General features: G+C 40.8%; 1 protein-coding gene across 3 annotated transcripts in view; it reads left to right on the top strand.

Moving 5' to 3' along the window:
• brsk2a (BR serine/threonine kinase 2a) overlaps positions 1–12,354 on the top strand; it is a 217,844-nt gene that overhangs the window by 192,084 nt on the left and 13,406 nt on the right. For all 3 annotated transcript variants that reach the window (XM_058408321.1, XM_058408322.1, XM_058408320.1), the window contains 3 exons: positions 3,955–4,078; positions 5,263–5,443; positions 7,265–7,354. In XM_058408321.1, the coding sequence (XP_058264304.1) occupies positions 3,955–4,078; positions 5,263–5,443; positions 7,265–7,354 (395 nt within the window). The remainder of the gene's footprint in view (positions 1–3,954; positions 4,079–5,262; positions 5,444–7,264; positions 7,355–12,354) is intronic.

Raw genomic sequence — 12,354 nt, 5'->3', positions numbered from 1 at the left:
ACGCACACATATACATACACATATACACACACATACGCACACATATACATACACATATACACACACATACGCACACATATACATACACATATACACACACATACGCACACATATACATACACATATACACACACACACGCACACATATACATACACATATACACACACGCACACACATACATACACATATATACACACGCACACATATACATACACATATACACACACGCACACATATACATACACATATACACACACGCACACATATACATACACATATACACACACATACGCACACATATACATACACATATACACACACATACGCACACATATACATACACATATACACACACGCACACATATACATACACATATACACACACATACGCACACATATACATACACATATACACACACGCACACATATACATACACATATACACATACGCACACATATACATACACATATACACACACGCACACATATACATACACATATACACACACGCACACATATACATACACATATACACACACGCACACATATACCTACACATATACACACATGCACACATATACATACACATATACACACACGCACACATATACATACACATATACACACACATACGCACACATATACATACACATATACACACACGCACACATATACATACACATATACACATACGCACACATATACATACACATATACACATACACACACATATACCTACACATATACACACACGCACACATATACATACACATATACACACACGCACACATATACATACACATATACACACACGCACACATATACATACACATATACACATACACACACATATACCTACACATATACACACACGCACACATATACATACACATATACACACACGCACACATATACATACACATATACACACATGCACACATATACATACACATATACACATACGCACACATATACATACACATATACACATACACACACATATACCTACACATATACACACACGCACACATATACATACACATATACACACACATATGCACACATATACATACACATATACACACACATACGCACACATATACATACACATATACACACACGCACACATATACATACACATATACACACACGCACACATATACATACACATATACACACACATACGCACACATATACATACACATATACACACACGCACACATATACATACACATATACACACACGCACACATATACATACACATATACACACACGCACACATATACATACACATATACACACACGCACACATATACATACACATATACACACACATACGCACACATATACATACACATATACACACACGCACACATATACATACACATATACACATACGCACACATATACATACACATATACACATACACACACATACGCACACATATACATACACATATACACACACGCACACATATACATACACATATACACACACATACGCACACATATACATACACATATACACACACGCACACATATACATACACATATACACACACACACGCACACATATACATACACATATACACACACGCACACATATACATACACATATACACATACACACACATATACCTACACATATACACACACGCACACATATACATACACATATACACACACGCACACATATACATACACATATACACACACATACGCACACATATACATACACATATACACATACACACACATATACCTACACATATACACACACGCACACACATACACACAGATGCACACACACGCACTCACACACATACACACACACATGTACACATACACACACACATACATATAACTTTAATTCAAATTTCACTCCTTTCACTGTCCACTTTATTAGGAACACCTGCACATGTCTAATGAGCTGATCATATAGCAGCAGCACAATTAAATAAAGAATCATGCCATTACAGGTCAAAAGATTTTTTTTTACTGTTAAACTGGATTACACAGAAGTAATATATCCATCTTTTAAATGATTTGATAAGACCAAATTTAGCAACTTGGATATATTTTTATCTTGAATCTTGGACAACCCTGTTACTGATATATTAAAGAAAGTGACATCAATTCTAAATATTGTGACATCGCAAGGAGGCCTTCAGTAATGTCTGTAGTAATATTTTTCTTTGCTTCGTAATAACTACACTCTGGTGAAAAAGCCCCTGCACTTCAGGCTTCTCACATTTTTATAAACATGGTTAAAAAATTATTGTGAGCGATGGCTGGTGCAACCAAGCCTTTGAGCGTTCCACTCTCTTTCTCTCTCTCTCTCTCTCTCTCTCTCTCTCTCTCTCTCTCTCTCTCTCTCTCTCTCTCTCTGCTTTCTTATTTCTTGGAAGCTTTATCAGGTTTGCCACCCACTATGGCTTTTCTTACTACAGATGCCACACACAAGGCAACAGTCAGAAGTTTTTTTCTTTCTGAGCAATGCCTCATCTCTGTCAGGACTGCACACATCTTTTATGTTTGTTTTTTTTTTCTTTTTGTCTTTTGTAATAGATTCTCCCGTTACACTACAAGCTGGCTTGGACTGCATCATCCCTCTCTCTTTTGTTATTCTCCGTCTGTCTCATAAAATCAGATGTTTTGTATGCGTGTGTCTTCAAAGGCCAGCTTTTACTGTAAAGATGAGTAATGTCTGATTATGTCTGATTAATGTCTGATAAAGGTGTGGAGAGAAACTATTTTTTTTATGAATTGAAATAGGAAACCGTTATGTATTAATTAATTAATTAATTAATTTATTAATCTATTTATTTATTTGTGTATTTATTATTATTATTATTATTATTGCTTTTTTTATTTTGTTATTTATTTTTTTTAGACTGAGTATGAAACCGAACTAAATAACCTACTTAAGTATTAATTAATCAGGAGCATCACCAGAACACTTTATTTAGCTTATTTTATGTTTTCTCAGTTTACGGAGTGGATATAAAAAGCACATGCGTGTTCATGCACTCACAGGCTCATTTTTATCTCGATTTCTTCAGCTAGTTATTTTTATCTAGCTATGTTTTTCATGAAGTGCATAAGCTACAGTTACCTCAGATTAAGTAGTGTTGCAGTGCAGTGTGGGTCTGAATTCAGTTCAGTAACGGATTTCACTGAATTGGAAATTACAGTTCTGGGAGCAGCTGATCATTTGGAATAACATATTGGATAAGTATCAGTTATTTTCATCTATGGACATTTTCCTTATGGCTAGTGATGAGTTTTGTGTTGAAGACGTTTTCCCAGGTTGACTCTGTGCAGTGATGGAAGATGCTGCTGCAGATGTTTTAGCAGAACAGTCTGTTTTGCTTTGATTGACAAAGATCATGTCATTTTGGGTCAACTTCTAGCACTGCTCGACTAATCCCACCGTCTCTCAGGGTACAAAGGAAGGTATGTGTCAAGACTCTTGTCTGTTTGGGCATTGAGGTGGTGGAGTGAACTTCCCATAGATGTCCAGACAGCTGAGACAGTCTTTAAGACCTTCCTGTTCCTGAAATATTTAAACTAGCTCTCAAAAACTTACTGAAAACCTGTCGTCTGTGTGCTTCTCTTGATATTTTACCTCTAAGCAGAGTTTTTAGACTGATGGTATTTGTAGGCTGGGAGCTAGTGAACCAGTATCGATGTATTCATTGATAGAGCAATTTTATAAGTCGCTCTGGATAAAGACGCAATAATAATTAGCGCAATAACGTACGCTATCATTCTATTACGTCATTTCATCTCATATGGGTTGTTGGTATCAGGGAATTTTTTACGAGTATGATTTAATAAACCCAGTATCACCCAGTACCCTTGCTGGAATTGATGCATCCTTTATCCACACCATGAGATTCTTTTTCATAGATTTATAAATGATGACATGTTTTTTTCTCTCTACTCACAGACTTGCCAAAAAGTCCTGGTTTGGTAACTTTATCAACCTGGAGAAGGAGGAGCAGATCTTCGTGGTGATCAAGGACAAGCCTCTGAGCTCCATTAAGGCAGACATTGTGCAAGCCTTTCTGTCGGTACGCAACTCCGCCCTCTTTCTTCCCCTCTCGTTCGAATCTGAATATGAAAGCACCTCACATGTTGATTCACTCGGTGTGTTTGCACATTTAGCTGACTTTAGCTGATTTATATCACAATTTGGTAAAATGCAAGGCTACAGCATTTTTATATTCCCCCGAAGCGAGACTTTCATTGTAGGTCAATAGAAAATGATGCGAGAGCAGTGATCATTAGCATATAGATGCTGTTGCGGTGAAAGACTCGTTCAGGGTGTGTGGAGGTGGCAGAGTCACTGAAGGCACGGTTTACATGCTGCTGCTGAGCCGTGGTCATTAGCTTGTGAAAACAATGTTTCAGTGGATGTCCTGCTGTTTTTCTTCCTCCTCCGGTGGAGAAAGTTTTGTCAGTAGGAAGCCCAACGTACAGACTGATGCAATATCTAGTGTGTAGGCATGAGCTTCAAACCAGAGTCACTGCTCCTACTGTATTTATAAAGGAGGATGTTCATCGATGATGTCACCAACATGAATCTTCTCTCCTTACTTCTCTTTTATTTGGTCCTCACTTTCTCCTGTCCTTCTTTTTTTTCCTTTCCATCTCCTCTATTCATCTTTTCTCAACTTTCTTTCTTGATCTATTTTTGTCCCTTCGCTTATATTCGATGTTCTCCTTGTCTTATCTTGTCTCGCTGTTTTTTTTTCCCTCCTCAATATTTTCCATCTTGACATCCCTTCTTCGTTTCTTTTTTAATCTGCTGTCTTCATTCATATCATTTCTCCTATTCTCTCAATTCTTTTCTGCTCTATTTTATTGCTATCGTTTCCTCTCCTCTCCTCTCCTCTCCTCTCCTCTCCTCTCCTCTCCTCTCCTCTCTTCTCTTCTCTTCTCTTCTCTTCTCTTCTCTTCTCTTCTCTTCTCTTCTCTTCTCTTCTCTCTCCATTTACTCATATCTCTTTGCCTCTTTTGTGAACTCCTCACCACCTTTCCACACTTCTCATCTCTTCTCCTCTTGTTTTCATTCTATTCCTCTCTGTTTTCTCCATTTTCTCCTCTCCTTCACTGCACTCCCTTCATCTCCTCATCCCTTCTTTTCTTCGTCTTTTTGTTTCTCATTTGCTTTCATCTTCACCCTTCTTCTCTCACCTCTCGTTTTCTTATCCCTCCTTCTCTCATGTCTCCTCACCTTTGCTCTTCTCTTCAGATCCCTAGTCTCAGTCACAGTGTGATCTCCCAGACGAGTTTTCGGGCAGAGTACAAGTCTACGGCAGGTCCCACTGTCTTCCAGAAGCCTGTGAAATTCCAGGTGGACATCACTTACACAGAGAGCAGCACAGCCACGAAGGAGAATGGCATCTACTCCGTCACCTTTACCCTGCTCTCAGGTAACCACGCCTGACTAGCTTTATTATCACAAGTCATCATTTTCTAGTCAAAAGTCGCTTTTAGGGCTCTTCCACTTTCTCTTCCTCCACAGGACTGCCCTTTTTAAACGCCCTCTCTCAGACTGCCTGGGGCTTTTTAAACTAAAAAATAAAGGAAGTGGCACTTTTCTGAAGTGCAGGTCATCCGTAGCCTACTGTGTCTGACATGATTTCACTACAGGAGGCCAGAGTGGAGGAGCTACACCTTATTCCTCTCACAGGGTATTTTTCAGTGTGGGGAAGTGGTGGCTTGAGTGGTTAAGGCTCTGGGTTGTTGATCAGAAGATCAGGGTTCAAGCCCTGGCACCACCACGCTGCCACTGTTGGGCTCATGAGCAAGGCCTTTAACCCTTGCTGCTTGCTGTATCATGGCTGACCCTGCGCTCTGACCTCAACCTCCAAAAGTTGGGAAATACGAAGTTACTGTGCAGTAATGTTTTTGTGACAATAATAAAGGCCTCAAACAGAAAAAAAATATTTTTAGGTCCCTGTTTAGAAAACAAAATGTTATGAGCTATGAGATGATGCTATTATATCTTTATAACTAACATTTGATCCATTATGACCACTAGTGAAGTTAGATGTGACCCGTATCTGATGTACATATATATACACTCACCGTCCACTTTATTAGGAACACCTGCATGCCTACACATTCATGTAGTTATCTGATCTATCAATCATGTGGCAGCAGTACATCACACTTAAGGTCAAGAGCTTTGTGTTTACATCAAACAACAGAATTTTGGATCTTTAACCATTTGAGTGTTTCAGTTATTGCTGATCTCTTGGGGATTTCACACACGGCAGTCTCTAGAGTTTACCCAGGGTGGTGCAATAAACAAGGACATTCTTCAAGGTCTGATGTTTTATGCTTGTTGTAAAGAGTGATTATTTGAGTTTTTGGATCCTCCTTGGCCATTTTCCTTATGTTTCCACCCAAAGAACTGTTGCTCACTCAGTGTTTTCTGTTTTTCACACCATTCTGTGTAAAGTCTAGAGACTGTCTTGTGTAAAATTCCCAGGAGATCTGCAGTTCCTGAAATATTCAAAATAGCCTATCTGGTACCAAAAAGCATGCCAGGAGTCGCAGAGATCACACTTTTTCTTCATCCTGATGTTTGATGTGAATATTAACCGAAGCTCATAACTTTATGAATTGCTCTGCCACCATACGATTGGCTGAATAGATAACTGCATGAATGTGCAGGTGTTCCTAATAAAGTGGACAGCGAGTGCATCCCTTGGTGACATAAAAAGTTTAGATTCGAGGGTAAAACCACGGTACACCACACGTATAGAGGAAACTTCTTCAGGTCTGATTTTGTAAGTGCTCAGCTCTGAAACCAGCTCTGGTTGGTTTCCTGAACTCATGAAGCGCATGCACCTAGAGACAGAACCAAAAAGACAGAGATGTCATAGTTACTCTCCAGCAGACTGCCTCTTTTCCACTGCAGTGCGTTGGAGCAGTCACGGTGCTAATGTAAGCTCCATACTCTAATTATCACTGCTGCCAATGACGTGCAGTTTCTGTTGCCCTCACAGGCAATTACAGGCAGAACAAAAACAAAGGAAGCACCATTAGTCAGATTGTTCTCATAGAAACACATTATTTTGCAAGCTAATGCCTGAGTGTTCTTTGTCATTTTAACCATTATATCTAATTTGGCTTCAAGAGGCTCTATAGACAGCTGTTTGTATTCAGACTTAAGGGGCTGTGTAGTCAAGATCCAGTCAACGTCATGCAGGCTGATGTGAATTAAACCCGTTATGTGGTTCCAGGTCCGAGTCGGCGCTTTAAGAGGGTGGTGGAGACGATCCAGACTCAGCTGTTAAGCACACACGACCAGCCGGGAGTCCAGCAGCTGGCTGGTGAGTAAAGCTCCATCCCCCACATGGCCCTGTCCCAAACCCCTCCTTCAGCTTCCACCACATGCATGCACCCCCCCACCCCCACCCCCCCTCACTATGCACCGCTTCATAGCACTTACCCCACACCCACTCACGCAAAACATGCATTGATCAGACTGTGGATGTACACAGAAAGCTCGGGGATAAAATTACACACACACACACACTAGAAAGCTTTTTATGGGTCTGCTCATAAACCCTTATACAAGACCACTGGGGATCTTCTTGTTTATTATGTCTAACAAATCTTCATGCATCAAGATTATTATAAACACAGTAATAAAGGAACAATCGCGTCATTTAATGGAAGATGTATTGTGTCCCAAAGAGCTGCTGCTGATTCTGTTTTAAGAGCAAACGGGGGCAAAACCCGGGGGGAAAGAAAGAGAAGCACCTTTGTCCTTTCTCTATGCATGTCTTTCCTTCTGACTCATACACCGTCTGCTGCAAGCCCGTGTCCTCTACATCTGCTTGATGACAGCTCCCCCTACTGAGACAAAACTAGTTCTACAATACCATCCGCAAAGGAAATTTTACTGTTACTGTAGCTTGCTGCGCTGATGCCTTATAAGATCAGCTTTAACCCGTGCTTTTAATGCAATCAATATAAATGCTGTTATTCAGATACTGGAATAAACTCCAAACAGATACTGGAACAAACTGGAAAACCACTAATGTGAGTGGAGAGGCTACACCAGGTTCTCAGGATGTCAGGGGTTTAATGGATCATTAATTAAGGCATGTTTCCCACTGGCTGGAGAAAAAAGAAAAAGCTGCTTTTTCTTAGGGTAACTAATGGTACTGGGGTATTGGATGAGAAGTAGGTTGTTGCAGAGATCATGCATAAGATTATGACCACCTGCCTAATATTGTTATGGTCCCCCTTTTGCTGCCCAAACAGTCCTGACTCGTCGAGGCATGGACTTCACTAGATCCCTGAAGGTGTGCTGTGGTATCTGACACCATGATGTTAGCAGCAGATCCTTAAAGTCCTGTAAGTTGCGTGTTTGCGACTTTACTGGACTTACAAGACTTTAAGGATACTTTTGATAGATACTGACCACTGCAGACCGGGAACACCTCACCATGTCTAGCCATCAAAATTTGGCCCTTGTCAAACTCAAAAGCTCAAATCCTTATGCTTGCCCATGTTTCCTGCTTCTAACACATCAACATTGAGGACAAAATGTTCCCTTGCTGCCTAATATATCCCACCCACTAACAGGTGCCATGATGAGGAGATAATCAGCGTTATTCACTTCACCTGGCAGTGGTCATAATGTTATGCCTGATCGGTATAAATACGGTCACATACCCAGAGGTGCCAATATCTATCTGTTTTTCTGCTTTCTCAGCTAAATCAGTGGTCAAACCATAAGTGCATCATATTCCTCCAGCAGAAAAGGCCATACACTGAAGAGGAAAGGATGTGGGACATGAAACCCTGACCTTGTGAGCCAGTAGAATCTCTGTGGGTTACTTTAGTCAGAAACCATAGACAAGATGTTTATAACAGAGATCTCCATGGCTTCACTGGTTATTATTTACTTCATGTTGCTTGGTGCACACCTGAAAAAAATAAATACCTCTCGTCCTCAGCAACATGCTCCAGACAAAATTCGTTAGCAATATCGGCACCTCTTGGCACATCATGTGACAACATAATCCCAAACAAAATATTAGTCGAAAATAAAAGGAGTACTGTGCAGTTTTATTTCTTGAACGGAATAAATATTTACGTTTCATTTCTTTTAGTTTTATTGTACAAACCTATTATGAACAAACGCTCTGTTCAGTAAAATCCTTACAGTGTTTATTCTGTTAACAGTGCGTTAATTTAGTGGTTTGTTGTCATTTAACAGCACTGTTATTTCTCATTAACAAACATTTAGTCTTTTTTTTTAATTTGTTGAGGCTAGTTTACGCCAAGTAACCAAACAGGTGATCGAAGAAACAATCGGATCCAGTAATCACATCATCCTGTTACAGTCGGGGTCAGAGGTTTACATACGCTTTGCAGAATCTGCAAAATTCTCATCATTTTTAAGACAAAGAAATAAGAGGGATCAAAAAACTTGCACTGTGTTTTTATTTAGTTCTGCCCTGAATAAATTATTTCATATTAAACAACAGAATTAACACAAATGAACCAGTTGAAAGGTTTACACAATAGTGTGTGTTGTTTCCTGGAGGATCAGTGAGTGTTTTTATGTTTTGTGAGATTTCTTCACGAGTCCCTTGTTTGTCCTGAGCAGTTAAACCTCCCAGTGACTTTCAGAAAAATCCTCCAGCTCCTGAACATTCTTTACTTTTCCGGCATCTTCCGAAAGCTCTTTCTGACAGCAGCTATATGATGTTGAGATTCATCTTTTCACACTGAGGACAAGTGACAGACTCGTACACAACTATTACAAAAGCTACAAACGTTCACTGATCCTCCAGAAGGCGACACGATGCATTAAGAGCCAGGGGGGTGTGTAAACTTTTGAACAGGATGATGTTTTATAGACGTACTGGCCTTTAGAATATCTATGTAAGATATTGACACATGTATGGTTTGTGTAAATGCAGTTATTATTTATATTTAGATCTGTTGTGTAAAATATGCAATTTTTATGAACTCTGATTTTTCTAGTAATATTTAGAAGGTTCTGCAAGACCTGCGCAAACGTATGACCCCACTGTAGTGTTGCTCCTCTGTTCAGATATTATGATATATCGAGTTGACGTGAATGAGCTAGACAGACGTCGGTTCACACGTGGGTTGGATTTTGTTTCTGAATGTACAATGGGGGAAAAAAAAACATGTCTTGGGTGGTCTGTGCTGATATCAGGAATGGAGGACACACCAGGCTAGAGCTGCAGCATCACAGCTTATTGCATTCCATCTCTTTCTCTCTCTCTCTGTCCCTCTCTTTCTCTCTGTCTCTGTCTGTCTCTCTCTCTCTCTCTGTCTCGCTCTTTCTCTCTCTCTCTCTCTCTCTCTCTCTCTCTAGCTCACCACTTGTCCTCTTTAGCTGCCACCGTCTTTCTTTCTGTCAAACACACTTTCACAAACAGCCATCACTGCCACTGCTTCCTGCCTCTCACTCAGTATCGAGCGACTCAGAGTGTGTGTGTGTGTGTGTGTGTGTGTGTGTGTGGCTCACTGCCACATTGCACTGATGAATGGCATGCACTAGGGGCAGCTCAGGGGAACACTACACTGATGCTCTATTATACAAACTAGTTTCTTGTTGAATACTGGTTTTACAAACTAACTGAATATATAGGGATGTGTGTGTGTGTGTGTGTGTGTGTAAAGGCTCCAAAGATTTCCAGGGTTTATATTAGCTATAAGAAAAGCACCCCAAAGGAAATTAGATCAGTAGACTGGGAGTTAATGGTTAGATCAGTAGACTGGGAGTTAGTGGTTAGGTCAGTAGACTGGGAGTTAGTGGTTAGGACAGTAGACTGGGAGTTAGTGGTTAGGACAGTAGACTGGGAGTTAGTGGTTAGATCAGTAGACTGGGAGTTAGTGGTTAGGACAGTAGACTGGGAGTTAGTGGTTAGGACAGTAGACTGGGAGTTAGTGGTTAGGACAGTAGACTGGGAGTTAGTGGTTAGGACAGTAGACTGGGAGTTAGTGGTTAGATCAGTAGACTGGGAGTTAGTGGTTAGGTCAGTAGACTGGGAGTTAGTGGTTAGGACAGTAGACTGGGAGTTAGTGGTTAGGACAGTAGACTGGGAGTTAGTGGTTAGATCAGTAGACTGGGAGTTAGTGGTTAGGACAGTAGACTGGGAGTTAGTGGTTAGGACAGTAGACTGGGAGTTAGTGGTTAGATCAGTAGACTGGGAGTTAGTGGTTAGGACAGTAGACTGGGAGTTAGTGGTTAGGACAGTAGACTGGGAGTTAGTGGTTAGGTCAGTAGACTGGGAGTTAGTGGTTAGGACAGTAGACTGGGAGTTAGTGGTTAGGACAGTAGACTGGGAGTTAGTGGTTAGGACAGTAGACTGGGAGTTAGTGGTTAGATCAGTAGACTGGGAGTTAGTGGTTAGGTCAGTAGACTGGGAGTTAGTCGTTAGGACAGTAGACTGGGAGTTAGTGGTTAGATCAGTAGACTGGGAGTTAGTGGTTAGATCAGTAGACTGGGAGTTAGTGGTTAGATCAGTAGACTGGGAGTTAGTGGTTAGGACAGTAGACTGGGAGTTAGTGGTTAGGTCAGTAGACTGGGAGTTAGTGGTTAGATCAGTAGACTGGGAGTTAGTGGTTAGGTCAGTAGACTGGGAGTTAGTGGTTAGATCAGTAGACTGGGAGTTAGTGGTTAGGTCAGTAGACTGGGAGTTAGTGGTTAGGACAGTAGACTGGGAGTTAGTGGTTAGATCAGTAGACTGGGAGTTAGTGGTTAGGACAGTAGACTGGGAGTTAGTGGTTAGGACAGTAGACTGGGAGTTAGTGGTTAGGTCAGTAGACTGGGAGTTAGTGGTTAGATCAGTAGACTGGGAGTTAGTGGTTAGATCAGTAGACTGGGAGTTAATGGTTAGGTCAGTAGACTGGGAGTTAGTGGTTAGATCAGTAGACTGGGAGTTAATGGTTAGGTCAGTAGACTGGGAGTTAGTGGTTTGGACTGTAGACTGGGAGTTAATGGTTAGGTCAGTAGACTGGGAGTTAATGGTTAGGTCAGTAGACTGGGAGTTAATGGTTAGGTCAGTAGACTGGGAGTTAGAGGTTAGGTCAGTAGACTGGGAGTTAGTGGTTAGGTCAGTAGACTTTGAGTTAGTGGTTTGGACTGTAGACTGAGAGTTAGTGGTTAGGACAGTAGACTGGGAGTTAGTGGTTAGATCAGTAGACTGGGAGTTAGAGGTTAGGTCAGTAGACTGTTAGTTAGTGGTTAGGTCAGTAGACTTTGAGTTAGTGGTTTGGACTGTAGACTGGGAGTTAGTGGTTAGGACAGTAGACTGAGAGTTAGTGGTTAGGACAG

The sequence above is a fragment of the Hemibagrus wyckioides genome, linkage group LG14, assembly GCF_019097595.1.
Source record: "Hemibagrus wyckioides isolate EC202008001 linkage group LG14, SWU_Hwy_1.0, whole genome shotgun sequence".
NCBI classification, from domain to species: domain Eukaryota; kingdom Metazoa; phylum Chordata; class Actinopteri; order Siluriformes; family Bagridae; genus Hemibagrus; species Hemibagrus wyckioides.
Note: the sequence above shows the minus strand (reverse complement) of the source record. Positions and strands in the feature narration are given on the sequence as shown.